The sequence below is a fragment of the Scyliorhinus torazame genome, chromosome 16 (genome assembly GCF_047496885.1).
Source record: "Scyliorhinus torazame isolate Kashiwa2021f chromosome 16, sScyTor2.1, whole genome shotgun sequence".
NCBI lineage: Eukaryota > Metazoa > Chordata > Chondrichthyes > Carcharhiniformes > Scyliorhinidae > Scyliorhinus > Scyliorhinus torazame.
In genome coordinates, this window is record NC_092722.1 from 158,076,227 (window position 1) to 158,101,950 (window position 25,724).

General features: G+C 43.6%; 1 protein-coding gene across 1 annotated transcript in view; it reads left to right on the forward strand.

The window, feature by feature from the left end:
• LOC140392306 (scavenger receptor cysteine-rich domain-containing protein DMBT1-like) overlaps positions 1-13,007 on the forward strand; it is an 80,914-nt gene extending 67,907 nt beyond the window's left edge. Inside the window, exons 5-7 of the mRNA XM_072477622.1 lie at positions 6,770-6,920; positions 10,566-10,774; positions 12,961-13,007. Of these exons, the coding sequence (XP_072333723.1) occupies positions 6,770-6,920; positions 10,566-10,774; positions 12,961-13,007 (407 nt within the window). The remainder of the gene's footprint in view (positions 1-6,769; positions 6,921-10,565; positions 10,775-12,960) is intronic.
• The last annotated feature ends 12,717 nt before the right edge of the window (positions 13,008-25,724 follow it).

A 25,724-nucleotide genomic window follows, 5' to 3' on the forward strand; every position in this document is an offset into this window, starting at 1 on the left:
TTCGGGTACACTGAGGGAGAATTCAGAATGCCCAATTCACCTAACAAGCACGTCTTTCGGAGAACCCGGAGGAAACCCACGCAGGCACGGGGAGAACATGCAGACTTCGCACAGACAGTGACCCAGCCGGGAATCGAACCTGGAACCCTGGTACTGTGAAGCAACAGTGCTACCCACTGTGCTACCGAAAGCAGGGAGAGGGACTGTGATATAATTTAACAGATTAGCATTGAGAGAGAGAAGGCGTTGGCAGTTTTAGTGATCCTAAAAGTGGATTCATTCTCAGGTCCAAATGAGATATATCCTAGTCTGCTGTGAAGCAAGAGAGGAGACCGCAGGGGCTTTGACCTTAATTTACAAATACTCTCTAACCACAGGTGAGGTGCCAGAGGACTGGAGGACAGCTAATGTGGTATCATTATTCAGGAAGTAGGGAAAAAACAGGTAATTACAGGCCTGGAATCTAACAGCAGCAGTAACGAAACTGTTCCAAAACATTCTGAGGGACAGAATTAATCTCCATTTGGAGAGGCAAAGATTAATCAAGGATAGTCAGCATGGCCTTTGAAGGGGAGATCATATCCAATAAAATTGATTGAATTTTTTGAGGAAGTGACTGCGTGTGTAGCTGAGAGCAGGGCAAATGATGTAGTCGACACGTATCTCAAACAACGACGAATCAGTCTACAGAACGGAGATAGATCACTTGGTTGCGCGGTGTACCGAAAACAACCTCTTTCTAAATGTTGGAAAGACCAAGTAACTGATCATCGACTTCAGGAAGCGTAGCATGACACATACCCCTGTCTACATCAATGGCTCCGAAGTGGAGATAGTCAATAGCTTTAAGTTCCTGGGGGTCACCATCAACAACAGTCTGTCCTGATCCACTCACGTTGATGCAACAGTCAAGAAAGCCCAACAACGTCTCTACACCCTACGGAAGCTAAAGAAATTTGGCATGTCTGCATCGACTCTCACAAACTTCTACAGATGTCCCAGACAGAGCATCCTATGCGGCTGCATCACAGCATGGTATGACAATTGCTCAGCCCAAGATCGTAAGAAACTGCAGAGTGTGGTGAACTCAGCCCAACGCATCACACACGCTTGCCACCCTCCCATTGATTCTGTCTACATCACCCACTGCCTCAGGAAGGCAGACAGCATTGTCAGAGATCCCTCACACCCAGGCTTTAACCTCTTCCAGACCCTTCCATCAGGCAAATGATACGGAAGACTGAAGACCCGCACATCCAGACATAGGAACAGCTTCTTCCCCACAGCTACTAGACCTCAACGATTCTCCCTCGGACTGATCTGTTCCCTATAAGAACACTATTCATGACATTCTATGCTGCTCTCCAATTATTATTTGTTGATGTACCATTTGTCAATGTGCTCTGTCGATTATTCTTTTGTCTACTATGTATGTACGGTGTACTTGCCCTTGGCTGCAGAAAAATACTTTTCACTATACTTCGCTACATGTGACAATAAATATCAATCAATCAATCAATTACAAACTTCAGTAAGACTTTTCACAAGGTCCTGCATGGAAGACTGATCATGAAGGTACGAGCCCATGGGATCCAGGGCAATTTGGCAAATTGGATCCAAAATTGGTTTTGTGGCAGGAGGCAGAGTGTAATGGTCGAAGGCTGTTAATATGACTGGAAGTGTATGTCCAGTGGGGTACCGCAAGGTTCAGTGCTGGGTGCCTTGCTGTTTTTAGTGTATGTTAATGATCTAGACGGAAATGCGGGAGGTATGATCATTAAGTTCGCAGTTGGCACAAAGATTTGTGATGTGGTAAATAGCAAGGAGGAAAGCCGTAGATTACAGAGCAATATAGATGCGCTGGTCAAATAGGCAGAACAGTGGTAAGTGGAATTTAACCATGAAAAATGTGAGGTGATGCAGTTTGGGGGGACCAATAAGACAAGGGAATACACAATGAGCGGTAGGACGCTTGGAAGTACAGAGGACCGGAGGGACTTTGGGGTCCATGTGGATAGCAAGGAACATTTCCCCTTAGTGGAGGGGTCAATAAACAGGGAGCATAGATTTAGGGTAAGGGGCAGGAAAGTTACAGGGGATTTGAGGACAAACTTTTTCACAAAGAGGATGGTGGGAATCCGGAATTCACTGCTTAAAAGGGTTGTGGAAGCAGGATTCCTCACAACATTTAAGAAACCTTTAGATCAGCACTTGAAACACCATAGCATACAAGGTTGGACCAAGTGGTAGAAAATGGGATTAGAATAGCTAGGTGCTTGATGGCTGGTGCAGACGTGATGGGCTGAAGGGCCTTTTTCCTCGCTGACTTTGTGTTTCTCGCTCCACAGATGCTCCCGGACCTGGTGAGTATTTCAGGGTTAAGTGTAACCTTTTTATTTTTAAATTTACAGTGCATTTATACCGGGAAAATGAGAAGGGAAAAGGTAGCCTAGATGAGAAATTTAGGATTAATTAATTACCTCCAAGTAGCAGCGATCATAATATGATTTATCTTCACATTCAGTTTGAGGGAGGGAAAGAGTGGGTCCAAGGTTTGTATTTTAAACTTAAATAAGGGCAGTTGTGATGGCCTGAGAGCAGAGCTAGCTGAACTGGTAAATTAGGTTAAAGGATAGGTTAATAGAGATGAAATGGTGGACATTTCAGAATACCAGACACCAATCAGAAAGAAAAATCCCACGATCTATGATTAACTAAAAAAAATTAAAGATAGTACCAAACTTAAAGAAAAGATATGTAGGGTAGTAAGATATGAAGAGGACACCAGGAAGTTACAATTGGATATAGATAGTTTAATTGAGGGACAAAGATCTGGTGAATGGAGTATAATGTGGGAAAATATGAAATTGTCCAGTTTGGCAGGAAAAATAAAAAATTAGCATATTACATAAATGATGAGAGATTGCAAAGCTCTGAAGTACAAAGGGATCTAGGGGGCCTAGTGCGTGAATTGCATAAGGCTAGTAAGCAAGTACAGCACAAGTAATCAGGAAAGCTAAAAGAATGGTATAATTTCTTGTGAGGGGAATTGAATACAAATCTGGGAGGTTATGCTTCAGATGTACAGGGCATTTGTGAGATCACATCTGGAGTACTGTGTACAGTATTGGCCTCTTTATGTAAGGAAGGATGTAAATGCATTGGAAGAAGTTCATATTGGATTGGATTGGATTTGTTCATTGTCACGTGTACCGAGGTACAGTGAAAAGTATTTTTCTGCTAGCAGCTCAATAGATCATTAAGTACATGGGAAGAAACGGGAATAAAAGAAAATACATAATAGGGCAACACAACATATACAATGTAACTACATAAGCACTGGCACTGGATGAAGCATACAGGGTGCAGTGTTAATGAGGTCAGTCCATAGGGCAGCACGGTAGCATTGTGGATAGCACAATTGCTTCACAGCTCCAGGGTCCCAGGTTCGATTCCGGCTTGGGTCACTGTCTGTGTGGAGTCTGCACATTCTCCCCGTGTCTGCGTGGGTTTCCTCCGGGTACTCCGGTTTCCTCCCACAGTCCAAAGATGTGCAGGGTAGGTGGATTGGCCATGCTAAATTGCCCTTAGTGTCCAAAATTTCCCTTAGTGTTGGGTGGGGCTATTGTGTTATGGGGATAGGATGGAGGCGTGGACCTTGGTAGGGTGCTCTTTCCAAGAGCCGGTGCAGACTCGACGGGCCAAATGGCCTCCTTCTGCACTGTAATTTCTATGATAAGAGGGTCATTTGGGAGTCTGGTGACAGTGGGGAAGAAGCTGTTTTCGAGTCTGTTTGTGCGTGTTCTCAGACTTCTGTATCTCCTCCCCAGGCAGCGGGAGGTGTAGATGGAGTCAATGGATGGGAGGCAGGTTCGTGTGTGGACTGGGCGGTGTTCACGACTCTCTGAAGTTTCTTGCGGTCCTGGGCCGAGCAGTTGCCATACCATTCAAGATCTCCGGGTCGGAAAATCGGCGGGCGGGGGGGGGGGGGGGGGGGGTGTTGTAAATCCCACCCCTGCCGGCCGCCGAATTCGCCGGCACTAGAGATTCGGCGGAGGCGGGAATCGCACCGCGCTGGTCGGCGGGCCACCCCGGCGATTTTCCGGCCCGCGATGGGCCAAAGTCCCGCTGCTGTAATGCCTGTCCCGCCGGCGTGAATCAAAGCACCTCCCTTACCGGCGGGACCAGGCGGCGCGAGTGGGCTCCGGGGTCTTGGGGGGGCACGGGGCGATCTGGCCCTGGGGGGTGCCCCCAAGGTGGCCTGGGTATCGTTGCTGGTTGTCACTGTAGGCTGAGGTATGGCTATGTGGATTGAAAAAGTTCAGACCTGGTACCATGATTTGTTATGTTTTAGGTGTAACATAAGCGGCTTCCTTGTGGTGCACTTGACAAAGGAAGGTTCAGACGTGGAGATAACTTCAACACATTTATTAAACTATTTACACTTCTATTACTCGGGTTCGACACTACTGCTAATCCTACTATAGCTACCCAGACTGACTAACCAGTTGCTGCAATCCACATGGTGTGTGTAATATTGAATCAACCCTGTGTCTGTACTCACTGACTGTCTCCATTGGAAAGAGGCAGAACATGTGTGTGGTGTCCTTTATATGTGGGTTGGTGTAATGCCCCCCTGTGGTCGTGTCACCTCGTGTGTATCGTGAATGTCCATTGGTCGTGTCCTATCCACCTGATCTATTGGTTGAGTGTGTGTGTGTGATGTCTTTGGTGCTCCCTCTAGTGTCTAGCTAGCCTACATGGATTTACATTGATGCACATCACCACAAGATGTTTAAAGGTCTTTGAAGCAAACAAGGGAGAAGATAAGTGTATATAAAGGGGGCAGAGGTCAGGCTTGGGGGGGTCATCAGGCCTGGCCGGGGGAGCTGGAGTGAGAATTAGGTCAGGCCTGAGGGAGGGCGGCGTTGGAAGTCCGGTTCAGCCTGGCGTCAGGTCATGTCGGATCGGGTTTGGCCTGAGGGTGGCGCATTGGCGAGTTAGATTGGGCCGAGGGAGGCTGGAATCCAGTCCCGTTGGGTCGGGTTGGGCTGGGTCCGTGGGATTGAAGTTGGAGGAGGTGCTGAGGGGGCACGCATGCGCGGGATGGCCGGTCGCAGCCGGCATTTTAAAAGCCAACCAGCCGTTGGGCACAATTTCTCGCACGCATGGCCCTGCCACGATCTGGGCACCCGCCCGCAATCCAGGATTTGAAAATTACTGCCCTCCGAAAGGACATCAGTGAAGCAGATGGGTTTTTATGACAATCAGCAATGATTTTATGGCCACCAATAGACTTTTCATTCCAGATTTTTACTGAATTCAAATTTCACCATCTGCCGTGTTCAGATCAGAACTGAGGTCGAACTCCACTGCCCCCCCCCCCCCCCCCCCCCCTCCTCCTCATATCACCCACACCACCGTGAATGTATTGGGGGCTCTCCCACTCATGGCACAACTATCAGGGGCACAATTATTGGGGGGTCTCACTGCCCCCCCATTCCTCAAGAGCACAATTGTCAGGGGCTTTCTCTCCCCATAATCACTGCGGCAGTATTGTCCGTGCTCCCCCTCACTATCAGGATCCCCCCTCCCCCACTCAATATCAGGTCCCTCCGCAATGCCAGGTCCTTGCTTCAGTGCCAGAATCCCCCTCTGACTGCCAGTTCCCCCTGTCATTGACAAGTTTCCCCCCCCTTCAAAGGCCTTGGTGCTCTGCTCCCCCACCACAGGTAACGGGAATGCCCCCAATTAAGCTTCCCAGAGGTCCTGATCCTGGCAGTGCCCCCTGGGATGGGTTGGTACTGGTTAGCAGTGCCAACCTTTGCCAGGGCAGTGCCCACACTTGCCCCTCTCCCCCTAGGGGTCTATACCAAACTTGTCGCCCCTGGCAAGTTCCCCTGACTGCTTCACATTCTTAAATAGCTGTTGTGAACCTCGCTGACATGTCATCACGTTGGCGAGCTATGAATATTTAGTGAGGGGAACCCTATGGCTAGGAAGTCCATTAATTGTATTTAAATTTTGGAACATTTATTGAAAGGACGATGGGAACCATGTAAGTCACCAGCAACGTTTGGGGAAAATTGCTAAACGAGATCCTGCCAGATCTTGCCCTGACTTACGTTTTTTGAGCCGCATCGTCATTCACGTGGACGGCGAGTGTGGGTGCAAAACATTAGCTCAGTTTCTCTCTCCACAGATGCTACAAAATCTGCTGAGTTTTCCCACAACTTTCTGTATTTATTTGTAATTTGTTAATCTGGTCAGTAGTCAATCACTTTCTGGTACAACTTGGATTGGTTTACCAGTTGATCGCAATCATGATAGCTGTATGTCTGCTGTTAACTACCTCAGTATCTTTGTGTTAAAAGGAAGGAAAATTAAAAAAAGAAAGACTTGCAATATATCAATTCAAAGCTTTATTGAATCAACTGAACTGCCTTATTGGAAAACACTTGACAGGCAGTGATTTTTTTTAAGTGCACGTAATGTTGCAATAAAAGCAACCAGGATTTTCTTACCCAAACTCCATCCAGTGAACCCAAATGAGACTGCAAATTTGTGGATGTTCGAAATGAACAACGTTAGGCTCTGCTGTAATGCCCCAAACAGTTATGGGGCGTGTGAAAGATCAGAGGTACAAGAGTGTGATAGATTATTCCTCAGTGAGGGGTGAAAGTGCTCAGGTGAAGAGGCAAAATTATTGAAAGTGCATCAATATCTTATTTTACATTACTCATTTCCTCATTTTCTCATTTGTAACTAGATGGAATAACATGTGGAGGGAGGCTTGAGAGTGATAGTGGATCATTTTCCAGCCCCAATTATCCAGAACCGTATCCAAATAATGCCAAATGCATTTGGTACATACAAGTGGACAAACAGCACAGAATAACTTTGAAATTGGATAGTTTTCAGTAAGTAACAGTATTTCCAATTGATCATTGTAACTGTCAGAGGCAGCTAGTTCTGAATAGACATTAAAGAATCTGAATATTTTGAAACTAATGTCTTCGCCACAGTTAATGGTTCTGTTTTGTCAATGAGAAAGGACAATCCCGGTGATTTACAAAGTACAATTTCCAGAATGGAAAGATACTGACCCATGTGATGTATCTGGCCATCTGTATTATAGAATCAGAGAACATTACAACATATAAGGGAGGCTTTCAGCCTCATTGTGGCTGTAGTGGGTCTTTGAAAGAGCAGTCCAATTCGACTCATTCCCTTTCTCTTTCCTCACCTGCCCTCAAAATATTTCACATTGCTGCAAAATATTCCCTATGATCTCTTTGTAAATATCCTCTTCGTGTTCTAAGGCCATGCATCTAAAGTCCATTCACTCACTCAAAATCCATTCGCTCACACCAAATTGGACAAAAGTTTCAGCTGGGACCTAACAGTGATTCACCAGCTGAAGTATTTGGCTCAAAGATTGGATCTAATTTATGAGTTGTCCAAATAATGAAAAATGCTGATGTCTGCTCAGCCAAAGGGGCTGAGACCATGGACCATGTTTATGCACACTGCACCCCTTTTTCAGTTATTGGAAAAGGGTTACTGTTTTTCTTGCTCTGCAGTCGCATGCTCCTGATCAACGGGCAATGGGTGCAGAGAGGGGTGGAGAAAGAAGAAGACCTCCTCGTAAACCTGCTCCATGCCTGGCCAAACTTTACCTAAACAGTTTGAGGCAGCAGGCGAACAAGTGGGTGGTCTAACCTGATGCTCGGTCTTTCTACCATAGCTATATTCGTGACCGCCGGATAACCCTGGAAGGGAGCATGCAGTGTCTGCCAGCACCATTGAGGCCTGCATTGACTGGTGGGCATTGTGGGGATGGGGTACTTTTTTGACCTCTCTAATTACATTTTGATATGACGTTTTAAAGGTCGTGTAGAATCCGCCAAAGTAGCACACATGAACCAACAGGTAGAAAACAATAACTAGGTTTATTCAATATACAATAAGTCTCCAATCCCTAAAGAGTCTACCTTCTCGACCTGCACCCAAGTCGAGGTTTATATACAAGTGAACTTCCCCTAGTTAAGGGGAAGCCCCGCCCCAATTACCAGGGAAGTTCATATTCCGTGGAGGTCACGGGGAATCGGATTGTCCTTATACTGTGACCTCCATGAGGGTTATAACAGTTTTTTTGCCATTTGTTTTTGTTTTATTCAGTATCCCTTTAAGGGGCTACTCTTTTGACTTGTCCCGTGGTTTATTTAATTTAGTTAATTGGCTCAACCTAAAATAGTATAGGGCTTGCAGATGGAGATGGTCAGGAAGACAGCCAGTGATGCCCAAACCCCATGAGCCAATAAAAAAAAAATGAACAGTTGCTAACCACTTTTTAATCCTGTTGAGCCAACCACCAAAACACAATATAGTGCCCAGGCCAAACATCTTCCTGACTCTAATCAATCCTGAGGTAAATTTACAGAGGATCTTGTGTAATGTTTGGTCCATAGGTAACATTCCAAAAGTACCCTACTGCGAGAACGTTGCAGGGGGGGGGGGGGGGGGGGGGGGGGAGGTTGAAATTGCGTGGAGGGAATCCTATCCTGCCCTACCCGAAACACGATTCAATGGTGGAGCTGACAGGGCTTCAGATGGGAAAGTTGCCCTTGCCCTTAATCAGGCCCGTAAGTGGCAACTTAATGGTCATTTAGCACCTTTTCCTGCCCAGCCTCAATTTTCAGGCTGGCATATGCTGGGGAGCTGAGGATGGGAAGTAGAAAGAATCACTGGCCTGTACCTGGGTTGGGAAAGGGGAGGGTGCCTCCATCGGAAGCCCCCCTTCTGAATGAAGATGCCCTCCCCTCATGCATGGGACAATTCTGGAACTCCCTACTTGTTATAACCTGCTTGCTGACCACTGGCTGGGGACTAATGGCAATCCCATAATCCTTAGGGAGTATGAGCTTCCCCAATGAGGGGGGCGGAGAAATCATTAGCAGATTCCCTGCATAAATAGAGCTGGCCAGTATGGAACCAGCTAGAGGAGAGTGAGCAACAAGGGAGTTGCTGCTGCTGTTGTGTGTGTGTATATATATTTATATTTATATATATATGTATATGTTATTGTAAATAAATGTTATTTCTTTCTATTCTACAACTCGTGCTGGATTCTTCCTGGCCCTCACAAAACTGACAACGAGGACGGGATGTCCCAGTTTTGTGAGGGCCACAAAGAACCCAGCACGAGTTGTAGAATAGAAAAAAATAACATTTATTTACAATAACATATATATATATATATATTTTTATATATATACTCAACAGCAGCAGTAACTCCCTTGCTGCTCACTCCTCTCTAGCTGGTTCCATGCTGGCCAGCTCTATTTATGCAGGGAATCTGCTAATGATTTCTCTGCCCCCCTCATTGGGGAAGCTCATACTCACTAAGGATTGTGGGATTGCCATTGGTAAGCAGGCAGGTTACTACCCATCCCAGAATTAAACACACCCCTGCCACCTAATCCACAGGGCATTTTCTATCACCCATTCCCTGGGACCCCTGCACATTGTCTCCCTTCATTTGGTCATATGCAGAGCGCTGCAGTGTCTCTTCCAGCTACTGCGGCGCTGTGCCCGAACAGGCTGGAGAGCTGTCAGCAATAAGATTGGTCAATCGCTCCCTAAGGCAGGACATCTTTCAAGTGCGGCCAATTAACACCCATTTAAGCGAGAAATGACAGCAGGCAGTTGGAGTTGGCAGGCTGCAGAGATAGAGGAGTGGGACTAGGTGAGTTGCTTTATAGTGTGCTAACGTGTAAATGACTGCCTAAATGGCCATCACCTGTGCTGCAACTATTTTATGATTGCATGAGTTTGGAACTCCCTTCCACAGATGATTGATGTTAGATCAATTATTCATTTTAAACTCAGATTGATAGCTTCTTGTTAGTCTTGGTATTAAGGGATGTGGAGCAAAGGCCAGTCTTTGGAGTGAGGTCAAACACCAAATGATAGAACACACTCAACGGATCAAATGTCCAACACCTATTCCTAAATTCAAATCTTCTTGAAGCAACTAGAATTGAGAAATGGAAATTTGTATTTGGACAACTCTCTTGATTATAAATAAATGGCAGGGAGAAATATTACAGGAATATTCAGACTGGAGATTAAATACAATTGGTCATATCACTTTTATGTTAAATTGTGTTTGATTTGTATAAAGATTAAGCAAGTGAATGATTGTTCCTGTTATGTATGTGGTTTATTGTCGTTATTTGCAATGTCTATTTGAGAATGGCTGCTTCATTGGTTTTTGAAAGATTCTAGCACCAAACCTTGTCCACTGAAGACCTATTCAATAAACCTCTGTTGATCCTGCATAAAATCCATGTGCTTGGACCACTCATTAATTTTGTACTATTAGTCACAAGATACAACTGTTTCCTGTTTCGCGCCATCTTACCTTCTGAATACATGTCCAGCCTTCTTAATGATGTTTGTACAGATGTATGTATATGTTGACCAGTTTATGAAGTAAATTGTTAATTGTAAAAGGTGATTACTACAAATATATTTTCAATTTACTATCATTCTCTCCACAGGCTGCAAGTATCACCGCGGTGCTCAAATGATTATGTTGCAATATATGATGGACCTTCAACAAATTCTCCTCTAATTGCAACAGTATGTAATGGATCAAACCATGCATTTAAATCATCGTCCAACACGATGACCATTCATTTTAAATCTGATTACCTTAAAACGAGTGCTGGCTTTGCTGCATATTACTATTCTCGTCCGTTGCTCCAAAGTAAGTGTGTAAAATTTCCTATCTTGTTCAATGTATTTTAAATTAGCACGGATGAAAAATGATTTCACATGTGAGGTTAGTTTCAAGGAGCCACTAGGCATCAGCTAAGGTATCAGCCAAGATCTATTGTGTTTCACCTTAATTGATTCCAATTAATTAATTTCATCAAAGAACGTAAGAGCAATTCAGGAGAAAGTAAGTGGGTTGTCAACATATTTGCCAAATCTTCCTGTTTTAAATACCTGGGAATTTCTTCCTTCTCACGACATATTCACCTGTGCCTGGGTATATCCTCGATCTGAGGCCCCGGGTTGGTGTAGCCCTGGCAGCAGTAGGGCATCCATGGCTCTGTTGCTGAATTCAGAAGAGCTGCAGGCTTCTGATTGGACGGCAACTCTCAGTGGGGGTGACTTCTGCCCCCTTGGCCCTTCATCCTGGCGGAAGGCCTGCTGCTGGCCTATTAATGCCTGAATGATCCAAGGTGAGGTGGGCCTTCTTATAAAGAGGTAATGAAGGGGCTCGCAGACTATACAACTGCAAATTGAGATCCCCTGATGCCTACACAAGATTTTGCTCACTGTGTTATGTGGGAACTGCCTGAAACTTCTCATTACCTCAGCATCCACCTGTGCAGGAAGTGTGGTCAGCTAGATGAGCCTGAGCTCCAGGATTAGAAGCTTGAGCAGAAAATGGAAATCTGTGAGGCTAAGGGATAAATGGATAACATGGTATTACAATCCCAGACAAGACCCCGACAGTGGCTGGAATAATGGCCAGCACGGTAGCACAAGTGGTTAGCACAGTTGCTTCACAGCTCCAGGGTCCCAGGTTCGATTTCCGGCTTGGATCACTGCCTGTGCGGGGTCTGCGCGTTCTCCTTGTGTCTGCGTGGGTTTCCTCCCACAGTCCAAAGATGTGCAGGTTAGGTGGATTGGCCATGATAAATTGCCCTTTGTGTCCAAAAAGTTTAGGTGGGGTTACTGGGTTACGAGGATAGGGTGGAGGACTGGGCTGAAGTAGGGTGCTCTTTCCAAGAGCCAGTGCAGACTCGATGGCCAAATGACCTCCTTCGGCACTGTAAATTCTATGATTCTATGACTCAAACCTCAACATTTTAGCTGCTTTTGTAGTTCTATGCGGAAAGAATACTTTGAAGAAATAGGGATTTGATATTTTAAAACAAAACTTTATTATTAACACAATATTAAACTCTTTAACATCACACCCTAAAATTGCTTATAATTATTCCTTAAAACAATACTAAATACAGTAAATACAATACCTTTAATTGCTATCTCTCTTCCCAAGTAAACAACAAGAAAGGAAGTACATAGCGCTCTCAAACCATCTTACAACCCGGTGGCACAGACAGAGTAATACTTGTTTTTCAGAACAGATTTGGCTCCTGTTCTAACCCCTGCAGACACTGGATGGATGTATTCAAAAAGCTGTTTCAACTGGCTTGTTTCACCTTCTTCCTTGTCCTCAGACAAGTCTGCATTGCTTCAAATATTATTACTTTTTAAAAAACTATCCTACTGTGAGAGCAAAATACTTGTGATCTAAAGGGTAACCAGAATTGAACGCAACTGAAAAGCTTTCTCAAAACGCCTGAATGCCTTTGCTTCACCCAGCATTGAAATAATTTCCCCAAGCTGAAAACAAATTAACACCCCAAGTGGAAAAACATTAACTCCCTAGGGCTCCCCCTCGTCAAACAATAATGCATTAGCCTAGGCTTTTACAATGGTCAATGTCACCTCTGGCCTAAAGGCTTTCTGGCCTTGCAAAACAAGATTATTTTAAAGACATGACTGCTGCAGTTAAATACACTCTAACCCAGGCTTTTGACCCTTAAATTTCCAAATGTTTATAATCCAGTATATCTAAAGTCCTGTATTTGTCACAATTGACTGGAATTAGCAATAGAGCAGGGTTTGAAAGTGGAGGCAACTGCAATTTGAGCCACTAAGTCACCAGTGGGCTCCTCCATGGCCTTTAAGAATAGGAGACCCCCATCCTGCTGAACATGTGGGGATTTTGACAGGATTTATCTACTGTTATCCCCATAAAGAAGTGAGACCCCTGTAAAATTCCAGAAAGTCAGGAAAAGGCACTTAATGACCACACAATTCTGATTAAATGTCACAATCTGAAGCACTTTCCCTGTTTTTCTCTCTCCACAGTTACCACAGTTGGACCTAGTGAGTATTTACAGAATTTTCAATTTTAATGTTGTTTCCAACTAAGGTTTAACATTTTTGAGAAGGTAACAATGGAATGAGTGAATCATGTTTCACGTTGTTTACATGGATTTTAATAAGGCTTTTGACAAGGTTACGCATGGCAGACTGGTCAGGACTGTAACAGTTCTTGGGATATAAAGAAAGGGGCTTTGATCAAAAATTGGCTCGATTGCAGAAAGAGAGGGGTAATGGTAGATGATTGTTTTTGTAACTGCAATGCTCTTTCCAGTGGGGGTCTTAAGGTCTTAGTGTTGACTCCTTTGTTTTTCTAGGTATGGCAATGATTTAGGCTTAAGTGTAGTCATCATGATTGAGAGGTTTGCAGATGATACAAAAATTGCTTGTGTATTCCCTAGTGTGGGAAAAGGCTGTAGACTGCAAAAATGTATCACCTGATTCGTCGGGTGTGGTGAAAAGTAACAAATGGAACTCAATCTGGAGAATGTGAGGTGATGGATTTGGGAGAAAGTAATGAAACAAAAATTAGGATTTTTGTTCATGCGAATGCACAGAGTGTGGTAAATAAAATTAGTGAGTTACATGTGCAAATTGGGGGCTGGATTCTCCGCCAGCAGGATGCTCCGTTTTGCCAGCAGTCGGTGGTTTCCCGACGGTGTGGGCAGCCCCACAATGGGAAACCTCATTGACCGGACGGCGTAAAGGAGCATCCGCCAGCGGGGTGAAATGGATATGTGGTGTGATGGGGCGGAGAATCCAGCCAATGATGTTTTGATTATAACAGAGACTTCATTCAAAGCAGGGCAGGACTGGCTGTTAAATATTCCTGGATGTAATGTATTCAGGATAGATAGGAAAGGAAGGAAATAGGGAGGAGTAGCAGTATTGATTATCAAAACAATTGCAGTGCTGGAGACATCGGATATCCCAGAGGGGTAAGGACAGAATCTATTTGGCTAGAACGAGGGGAAAAAAAAGATAATTACATTGTCTGGTAAAGTCCATAGACCACAAACTAATAACATGTAACAAGGCTATGCCCACTTTCTTATTTTAAGGAAAGACAGGAGGCTGAACTCTCTGCTTCCTGACGCCAGAAACATGAATTGCAATCAGGTGGATAATCCGGTGCTTGGCCAAAATTGACCTCAGCGCCTACCGCCAATTCGGGAGCTATGCTCCAGTCCCACCCTGATGGTGAAAACGAGGTTTGCTCCTTGGGCGCCACGGTGGCACTGCTGTCTCACAGCGCCAGGGACCCGAGTTCAATTCCTGCCTCGGAACACTGTCTGTGTGAAGATTTTATGTTCTCCCGTGTTTGTGTGGGTTTCCTCTGGGTGCTCCGGTTTCCTCCCATAGTCCAAAGATGTGCGGGTTAGGTCGATTGCCATGCTAAATTGCCCCTTGCTATGGGGTTACAAGGATAGGGTGCGGTGGACAGTTTGTGTAAATGGGTTGCTCATTCAAAAGGGTCAGTGCAGACACGATGGGCCGAATGGCCTCCTTTTGCACTGTGGGGATTCTATGATTCTATGAATGGGAATGATGTAACTGTTTCTCTCTCTCTCCACAGATGCTGCCAGACCTGGTGAGTATCTCAGCCTTAAGAGTATTTTTTCAATTTTAATCAGCATTTGGATTTGGAAAATCAGATGGACAATGGTAGTCTAGATTAGAAATTCATAGAATGTGTTTGGGATATTTTCTTAGAACAACATTTTCTGGCACCAACCAGAGAGCAGGCTTACTAGACATGCTTCTGTGCACTGAAATATGATGCACTAATGACCTCACAGTTAGCAAGGATCATAATATGATTGAATTTTACATTGATTTTGACAGTCAGAAGAATGAGTCAATTTTCAAATTTAAATAAGAGCAAGTGAATGCATGAGAATAGAGCACGCTAAAGTGAACTGGCAAATGAGGTTAAGCGATAGGTCAATAGAGATGCAGTGGCAGCGAATTAAGGGGATATTTCAGAATACACAAAATAGATACATTCCAATGAGAAGGTAAATTCCAAGAGGAGGACCCATCATTCTCCATTAACTAAAAACATTAAAGGTAATGTCAAATGTAAAGAAAAAACATTTAATTGCAGGATGATGGGTGGCAAGTAAGAGGATTAGACGGAATATGACAAACAGCAAAGAATGGCAAAAAGATTGTAGAAGGAAAAAATAGACAGAAAACGAGCTAGAGATATGAAGACAGATAGTAAGAATTTCTATTGACATTTAAAAAGGAAAAGTCAACAAAGTGACCATAGGTCTTTTAGAATGTGGGTCCGGGGAATTAATAATGAATGAAAAAGAGATAGCTGATGAATTCAATTGCCATTTTGCATCTGTCTTCATTATAGAAGGTACAAGTAATATCTCAAAAATAGCTGTATATCGGGAAATGGGGGGGGAGGTAGGAACTCGGGAAAATTACAATCACCAGGAAAATGGTTCTGAGAAAATTGTGGGCTGAAGTGTCCCAGGTTCTGCTGGATTTCATCCTAGAATCTTAAAAGAAATGTCTACTAGTAGTTGTCTACTAGTAGTTGATGCGTTGACTTTAATTTTCCAGACTTTCCTTGATTCAGGAAAGATTTCATTGGATTGCAAAATAGCAAAAGGGAAGGAGAGAGAAAAAAGTGGTGTGCCACAGGGATCACTGCTGAGGCCTCAACATTTTCAACTTATATAAATAAATTGAATGACGAGGAAGATATTCTAAATTTGCTGATGACACAAAGATAATTAAGATATTAAGCTGTGAAGAGGACAGAAGGAAGCTGCAATGGGATATAGAAAGGCTAACTGAGTGGGCAAAGACATGGCAGATGCAGTGAACGTGTAAATTGTCTATTTTGACCTAAATATTACCTAAATAGTAGAGGTTGCAGAGCTCTGGGATGCAGTGGGATCCAGTAGTGGGCTGTGATTGACAATCACTAATTGCATCCAATCACTCAAGCGTGCGATTGGAACGCACTTACTGCTCTTTGATGATTGTAAACATTGGGGTTTCATCAATTAGAATCACTCATCCATGAAGGGAGATGAATGAATCAAGGCTGCAGCTAGTTTGTGGAAGCTGTCAATCACAATCCACTACTAGAAAGGAATGAATGGCTTGCAACTAATGGAGCTGATGGGTTGAAACACAGGTCACAACTGTTCCCCTTCATGAGGAATGGACATGTGGAGCCTTCAGGTAAGTGTTGGAGCTGTAATTTTTTGCATTGCCCCTGCCTGGACTGCGCTTGAGCTTCCAAACAGGGGTCTCCTTTCGGAGGGTGGGGGGTCCCTGTGGCTGTCCCTTTAGTCAGGAGGTCCCTGTGGGAGGTCCCTTTAGTCAGGCGGTGCCTTTAGTTAGGGGTCCTCTGGGGGGTACCTTCAGATAGGGGATCCCGGTGGGTGGTTCCTTTGGTTAGGGGGCCCTGGGGAGGGGGGGGGGGGGGGAGGTCTCGGTCTCCCTATTAAGGGGGTTGCTAGGGGGTCACCCTATTCATGTGGTCCCAGGGTAGTCAGTCTCTCTACTAAGGATGTTCTTGGAGTCTCCCTATTAAGGGGGTCCCTTTGGGGCAGGTCAGGTCACCCCCATACTTGGGGGAATGGGACTCCCAGGCATCTGGGTGTGGGGATGCTGCTACTTTGCGGTGTGGGGATGGCAGTCTGTGGGACTTCGCTATCGGGCCGGAATTGTGGCCAATAGCGGGATTCTGTTGGGAATCCCTAATATTCCTCACCATGCATAAATTTGAATGGAAAGGGATACGGAATTCTTTCCTGATTTGCGTTCCCAGGGGGAATATAAATCAGTTGCAATTTTATTCTGGTGTGAGAACATGGGGCTGCATTCTCTGATTCTGAGGTTATATCCCCACACCGGCGTGGGAACGGTGGTGTTTTACACCTGAAAGAATGGGGTAAAACGGCCACCGATCCTCTGTTTGACTGGGGGCTAGCATGCCGGCACCTTAGAGCACCTGGCTCTAGCTGCTGATACGGCCCGGAGAATTGCTGGGTCTATGGCCGCGCATGTGCACGGCGGCGGCATGCAGTGGCCACGCTGTGCTACATGGCGGAGGCCGCTTGCGGACCCGGCCAATGAAATAGTGCCCCCCTTTGGCCAGCTCGCGTGCCCCAGCCCCCCCCCCCTTCCCCCCCACCGTGCCCCTAGCTCCTGATAAAGTCCCTCCCTGTCCGTGGATCGGCCCTCCTCCGAGTGTGGCGGCGCTGGACTGAGACCGCAGCCACCATGCTGAGTTGTTAAGGAATGGGTTAAGAAACATTCCAATTAGATATCTCATTGATCCAATAATTGACTCTGATATGTAAAGAGGCTACAGGTGGCCTTTGGAGCATGTGATGTGATGATAGAGTTTGGTGCTGAGTGTGTTCAAAGAAAATTAAAGGTGTTTGGGAAAAGGAGCAGATCTTTTGATTCTTTACTCAACAGCAGCCAGAGGCTAACAGTGGTAGCAGAGGATGGTTGCTTTGTAAATGTAAAGGGTTGAAAGATATTTTTCCAGGAAAAAAAAATTCTGCACCAACCAAGGAGTGAGTGAGAAGGAAAAAAGAAAATATGGCTGAACCTAGAATAAAGATGGCCGGATATGAGTATCCGCCATTAATTTCTGAAAGAGGATCGTACGACCAATGGCGACGTGAGTTGTTATGTGGACTTAGGTAACTGCCTTGGGAAAGAGGAAAAGGTATGGCATTGGCTCTTTCTCTTCCTTATGAGAGTAAAATCCGAGGCAAAGTATTGTCTGAACTGGAATTGAAAGAGTTAGACTCAGAAGAGGGTCTGGAGACTCTATTACAGTTTATGGATAAGATTTATCAAAAAGGAGGACTTGTTAAGTGCGTATGAAGTCTGGTCAGAATTCGATAGATTCCGGAAAACAGAGGATATCTCTATTGGGGACTGCATAATGGAATTTAGCAGACTATACAGAAGGCTGCACAGACATCGCCTGGAATTTCCACAGTCTGTGTTGGCATTTAAGTTACTGGACTGTGCTAGAGTGTCCAATATGGATAGGCTCCTAGTTTTGACAGGAGTTAGGTTTGCGGATAATGATACCTTGTTCGATCAGATGATAGAGACCTTAAAGAAGTTCCTGGGGAAACATTCAATTCCTATGGCTCGTATGTCACAAATGGGTCAGTCAGCAATAAAGCAGACTATGGAAGATACATACTGACAGGATGGCAAGATCATACGGCTACGAACAGATTACGAGAATATGGAAGGAGATCGGGACCCTGAAATTATGAGGATAGAAACCCATTTAAAACCTATAATAGGAGGAGGGACATGGAGAATGGAAATAGGAAAATGCCCAGAGTATGATAAATTGATGTTTTTGGTGTGACTCTCAATACCATTATGTTTTCAACTGTCCCAACACGTTATAATACAGTGTTTGAAGCGACACATGAAATGGAAGAGTCAGAAGAGGAAAAAGATAGTGACCAGAAAGAAAGCATTGTCCTATTAACAAGCAGTTTTACTCCGGTAATGAGGGTGTTGGTTGCAGAATCCTTCAATTGTGCTGTATTGGACAGTGGCTGCACATCTACTGTGTGTGGAATTGACTGGTTAAAATGTTACCTGGACTCTTTGAATGCTGAAAATCGTAACAAGGTTAAGGAATTTGAAAGTTCCACAAGTTTCAGGTTTGGGGATGATAATACTCTGAGGTAGCTGAAAAGAGTGGTGATCCGTTGCAATATTGCCGGAGTGAATCATTTCATTAGCACGGATGTTGTATACCGTGAGATACCCTTGCTTCTGAACAGACCGTTGATGAAGATAGCACACATGAAACTGGAGATGGAACAGGATAAGGCAACAGTTTTTGGAAAGGCAGTGGACTTACAATTTACACAGTTGGGACACTATTGTATTCCATTACTGATAAATAATATTTCAGGTGCAGTTGTTAAGGATATGTTATTGACAGCTGGAAATGGGACTTTATCTGATAAAAAGCTTGTTGTATTAAAACTGCATAGGCAATTTTCCCATCCATCTCCTCGGAGGCTGAAAGATTTATTAAAGGATGCAGGGTTAAGGGGTGAAGACTATACTAAGCTGATAGAACAGGTTAGTAATCGCTGTGAGGTTTGTAGGAAGTACTGAAGGACACGATCACGACCGATAGTAACCCTACCTTTGGCCAGGGATTTTAACAACATTGTGGACATGGACCTTAAGATCTGGGATAAAGCTAACAATATATTTATTTTGCATTTTGTAGATTTAGCAACCAGATTTAGTCAATCAACCATTGTACAAAGTAAAGAAAAGAGAGTAATTCTGGATCAAATCGTGGAAAAATGGATAGGGACAGGAATGGGCCCACCGGCAAAATTTCTTACAGACAACAGGGGAGAATTTGCTAATGATGAGTTTAGGGATATGTGTGAAAATGTAAATATCACAGTTATGAATGTGGCTGCGGAAAGCCCATTTAGTAATGGTGTGTGTGAAAGAAACCATGCAGTAATAGATGACATGCTCCGGAAAATTTTGGCAGATAGACCAAATTGCAAGTTAAATTCAGCCTTAGCATGGGCGGTACATGTGAAGAATTTGTTGCAGATGATTGGGGGCTATAGTCCCTATCAACTAGTGTTTGGTAGAAATCTTTCAATTCCATCCATTTTGGATGACCAGCCTCCAGCTTGGGAAGGGACTACAATTAGTTCTACATTTTCTGAGCATTTAAATGCATTACATAGCAGTAGAAAAGCTTTTTTGGAAGCGGAAGTCTCTGAAAGAATTCGCAGAGCTTTAAGGCATAATGTACGGCCATCAAAGACCGTTTTTCAGCAAGGAGACACAGTATACTCTAAGAGAGACAATTTTAATGAATGGAAAGGCCCAGGGAAGATCATAGGCATAGATGACAAAACAATTATTTCTCTACCTGGCAATCAGACTGTTAGGGTACATTCATCAAGGATAATGGGTACAGATTACAAATTTTCAAATTTAGACAGAGCAGACAAACATGATGAGGAACCAGGTTCATCTGGTACGCACTTGTTACAGAACTATGAGGACCAGTTAACTGATATAGACAGGGTTTCTGTTGAGGAACACAATACTTCTGATGAATTAGAACAGGCCATTTTTCCGAAAGGACGACTGCCAAAAGTTGGTACAAATGTGACATACTTGCCTGAAGGGTCTAGTCAATGGAAGGATGCACTGTTCTTAGTAGAGCAGGGAAGGCCACTGGAAAGTATAAACACTGGTGGAAGGTACAGCATACAGGGGAGGGTGTCAAGACAATAGATTGGGACCACGAAGTTCAAAAATGGAGGGCACAGAAACGCAGTGCCAGCTCAGATAGTACTTTGGATGGTGAACAGGTTCACAGGAAAAGGTCGAGAACTATTGAAAGGACATCCCACAGCAGAAGGGAAAGATGAAGCAGTAGCAGAACAGAACGTGATATCAGGCGGGATAGGGAACATAGTTTGTCAAGGCCTCAGAACATGGGTAAGACTATGAATGCTACTAGGAGCAGAAGCCCACATACACATGAGATTTTGGTGGCCTCCAATAAATTAGATGGAAAAGTTATCAAAGATGCCAAACAGCAAGAACTGCATAGTTGTAGTGAATTTGGGGTATACACGGAAGTACCGGACAGGGGACAAAGAGCTCTATCCCACAGATGGATTTGCAAGGAAAAGGTTCTTCCATATGGAACTTATAAGGCAAATGCCAGGCTTGTAGCAAGGGGATTTGAAGAAAATGTAGAAGATCAGGATTTAAGGGTAGATTCACCTAAGGCAGGAAAGGTTATTTTAAAGATCTTCTTGGCTCTATTAGCCACAAAGGCATGGGAATGCAAATCTATAGATATAAAAGCTGCCTTTTTGCAGGGGCATCAGCTTCAGAGAGACATTTTTCTATGTCCTCCTAATGAGTCAGCTAACACAGAAGGGGTACTCTGGAAGTTGAACAAATGTGTATATGGATTAAATGATTTGTCTAGAGTCTGGTATTTTTCGGTCAGGTCAGTTTTGTTAAAGTTAGGCTGTTGCCAGTTGAAAGCAGATCTGGCAATGTTTTACTGGCACCATAATGGAAATCTTTCTGGCATCTTTATCTTGCATGTCGATGAGTTTTTGTGGGGTGGGACTAGTGATTTTGGAGCTATTGTAATCTCTGGGTTGAGAAAAGAATTCAGGGTTGGAAGTCAGGATTCCGGTGCATTTAAATATATTGGACTGGAAATCGGACAGACTAAGTTAGGGGCAACTTAACGTCAACAATCTTATTTGGAGAGCATCAGCCCAATAACAATTAGTCGTAGTCGGGTTTCACAAAAAGACGCAATGGTTTCAAAGATGGAAAAAGAGCAATTGCGTACTTTATTGGGCAACTAAATAGGTTAGTTAGACAAATTAGACCAGATGTTAGTTTTGATGTCTTAGAGTTGAGTCCAAAAATGAATGATCCTAAAGTAGAAGACATAATGAGAGCAAATAAAGCATTGGTCAAACTAAAAATGAAGAAATGTATTTTGAGGTTCCCTGTTTTCGGTGATCTTGAAACTTATAGTTTATAGTGATGCGTCCTATACAAATTTATGTGATGGGGTTTCAAGCGCAGGAGGTTTTATCATTTTCCTTTTGGGGAACAATGGTAAATGTTGCCCTCTTGTGTGAAAAACAAAGAAAATAAGGAGGGTGGTCAAAAGCACTTTGGCTGCTGAGACTTTAAGCCTTGTAGAGGCGGTAGATATGGTCTTTTGTATATCTCAGATATTGATAGACATTTGGGGATTAGGGGATTTGGGTAACATACCCATTGAGTGTCACATTGACAATAAATACCTGTGGGAAAATGTGCACTCTACAAAAAGTGTCAATGAGAAAAGGCTAAGGATAGACATCGCAAGTTTGAAGCAGATGTTGCACAGAGGGGAGATAGCAAAAATTCAATGGGTCGACAGTAGCTATCAATTGTCCGACAGTTTCAAGAAAAGAGGGGCTAGTTCACATAAATCTTTGGATATTGTTAATGAAGGGCGTCTGTTTCTGTGACTGTTTGTTTTTATTTCCTTTAAAAATAAAATGAGGGGGGAAATTGCATGTGTTTTTGAGTTTCTTGAAATTTTGTTTTCAACAAATTATGTTTTTCTCCAAGGAAGGGGAGACTGTTAAGTAATGGGTTAAGAAACATTCCAATTAGATGTCTCATTAATCCAATAATTGGCACTGAAATGTAAAGAGGCTACAGGTGGCCTTTAGGGCATAAGATGTGATGATAGAGTTTGGTGCTGAGTGTGTTCAAAGAAAAATAAAGGTTTTGGGAAAAGGAGCAGATCTCTTGACTCTTTACTCAACAGCAGCCAGAGGCTAACATGAGTTCTTGATGGATGATACCACATGCGATCGACGCCGTCGGGAACTCGGCCGATCGGGGGTGCAGCATCAGGGGGCGTACTCGCCAAGTACGCCACTTTGGAGGGGCCGGAGCATCGTGAAAGTAGCGCCGCGCCAGATTCGGTTTAGAACTTTGATTCTCCAGCCGTTCGCCGAATGCAATTTCGTCGTCGGCGACCGGAGAATCTGGCTCATGGTCTCCGAAATGGGAAATTTTGCCCAGTCTTTGAATATTTTAAGACAAAGGTAGATATATTCTTGATCAGCAAGGGGGTGAATGGTTATCGGGAGTTGGTGAGAATGTGGTGTTGAGGATCCCATCACGATCTCATTGAATGGCGAAGTAGGCTCAGTGAACCGAGCGGCCTATCCTTCTCCTAATTCATATGTTCATATGTAGAGGAACAAATTTGTAAGGAAATTATAAAGAAGTGCAAGATTTATGCAGTGATACCACGAGGAGAAGCTTTCAGAGCGAGTCATGAAGTTTAGTTTGGCTTTCAAGATGCTCCAGCCTTCTGAACCTTGTGAAACCTCATCTAGTCTTTCAGTGTTTTTTTTCAGTTGTCGTTGATTTCATGATTGCGACTTCTGGCCATTTTGAGTATGCGTTGACCACCACTAGGAACAAATGACCTACAGTTGGACCAGCCTAGTCAATATGTATTCTCTGCCATGGCTGTGCCATTCCCATGAATGTAAAGGTTGCAGAGTTGGAGTAGTCCTTAATTTAACACAGGGTTGGCACTGTCCCACCTTCTCCACAATTTGGGCATCTAATCCCCATCACCAAAAATAACTGCGTGCCTATTCCTTCATCCTCACACTCCAAGATGTTCCTCATGTAGCTGATCAAGGATTTTGTTGCACAGGCATGGAGGAATAATCACTCGAAGCCCCCGTAGCAAAGCTCCACTCTGGACTGTCAACCCAAATCTTCTCGTGATGTAGGGCTTGAAGTCTGGATTCTTCCAATTCACGTTTGTTAACAAACCTTTTATGATCATATCCGTAACCTTCCCTATCACTGGATCAGTTCTTATAAATCTCTGTACTTGAGATGAAGTCACATGTACATTATCCACGTGCCAAAGATAGAAGATATTTATGACATTTTCTTCAGATTCTTGGTTGACTTGTAATGGCAGTCTGGATAAAGCATCCGCAATTGTGTGCTGCTCTGATTTATGCTTCTGGATATCATAACCGTGTGCTGACAAAATCAAAGACCATCACTATAACCTACTAGCTGCTAAACAAGGAATACTTTATATGACCCAAAGATTGTAGCAAAGGGCCGATGGTCAGTAAAAAGTATAAAATGATGTCCGTAACGATAATGGTGAAACCTTCTTACGTCGAAAATGATGCTCAATGCTTCTTTTTCTAGCTGAGTGTAATTGTATACTGCACTAGTTAGTGTTCTTGAGGCAAATGCTATTGGTCGTTCCTCTCCTGAGGGCATTATGCACAAGACAACTGCGCCAACCCCATAGGGTGATGCATCTCAAGCAAGCTGCAACCTCAGCATTGTTTTGTAGTGCACCAGTAACACAAAGTTCTTTAAAATGTCTTTGACATTTTGATAAGCACCTTCACATTCTTCGGTTCAGTGCATTGCTTTTTTGACACAAAGAAAAGTGCAATGGATTCAGCATCGTTGATAAGTTAGGAATGAATTTTGCACTGTAATTAAGAATCCTAAAAACAACCTCAACTATGCCACATTCTGTGGACGTGGAGCTTCTCGGATCTCAGCCATCTTATTTGGTTCTTTATGTAAACCATCTTTGTCAACGATATGACCCAGATAGTTGACAGAAGACTTAGAAATTCATACATTTTTTTTCTTGACTCTAAGATTGTGACTAATCATGTCAGTGTAACTTCCATACTCCTTAGATGTTTTCATCGTTTGAACCTGTAATAAGAATGCCATCTAAGAAACATTGCATACCAGATAGCCCACAAAGAATTTGATTCCTGGGTCTCTGAAAAAGAGCAGATGCTGAGGTTATCCCAAATGAAGTTTCATTGTGGTAAGTAGCGGTTGTGATTTGCAGCCACATTAATCTGAAGATATACCTGAAAAAGATCTATTTTGCTAAAGCTTTGGCCTCCTGAGAGTCCAGTGAATAAAGTTTCAATAAAAAGGAGAGGATAGTGCTCTGCACACAATGCTGGGTTGATTGTGGTTTTAATATCTTTGCATATTCTTACTGAATCCTCACGCTTTATCACAGGAACTATTTGTGTCACCCAATCACTGGTGGTACTGGGTTCAATGAGTTCTGTCTGAATTAATCTTTTAAGTTCTTCTTCTACTTTTGGCCTGATAGTGTATGGTTTGGTTCATGCTTTTAAGACATTTTGGTGCACTGTCTAGCTAGATTGATTTTACTTCAACTCCAGTCATTGAGCCCAATGACTCTTCAAATACCCTTGTAGAAGTTGTTCAGAATTTGTTGCAGATCATTCTTTGAATAAACTAGTTGGTTCTCAGTGGCCTGGTTGAGTTTTATCTTTCTTAACCATGATCTACCAAACAAGGCTAGAATGTTTCCTTGGACAACGTAGAGAGGCAACTCCACTTTTTGACTGTGAACTTCCACATTCACCAGACTTCATCCCTTTAGTGGTACAAGCTGTTCTGTGTACATCCATAGGACAACACTTGATGGTTGTAAAGGTAGATGTTTTATCTTCTGACTGTATATTGTCTCAGGTATTAGTGACACTGCGATGTCCATATCCACTTCCATTTTGACAGTATTTCCATCAAAAGTGTTGCTGAACACCTTGCACTGACAAGAAATCAAGCTTGAATTATTGAAGTTGACTTGACACATTGTCCCCTAGTGAGTCTTTCGGTTCCATCACTAAACTGGTAAACTCGACTAACAGACTTGGCTGTGTTTTTCTCGGTACACTTCTTTTGTGCTGATAAAGATTGGCGTGACCAACATGCCTTGGCAATGTGGCTTACATCACCACAATTTTTGCATTTATTATCCTGACTCTAACATTCTTTTGCTAATGCCCCACTTGAGTACAGCGATGACGCGGTAGATTTTGCAGACTTGCTTTTAGCAGCCTCCACCTTATGAACTTTTGCTTGGATTCCAATCAACGAAACCTCTTTCACTGCGAGTTCCATGGAAGTAGCAATTTCCACAGCAGCCTTCAGGGTTAATGCACCTTAAATCAACAGTTCCTGTTGGGTGGCTTCATTTCTGAGTCCACCGATAAATATGTCTCGAGGTGCATCAAGTGTTTGACCAAATTCACTGTACTTTGCTAATTTATGTGGTGTTGCTACGAATTGCAAAATGC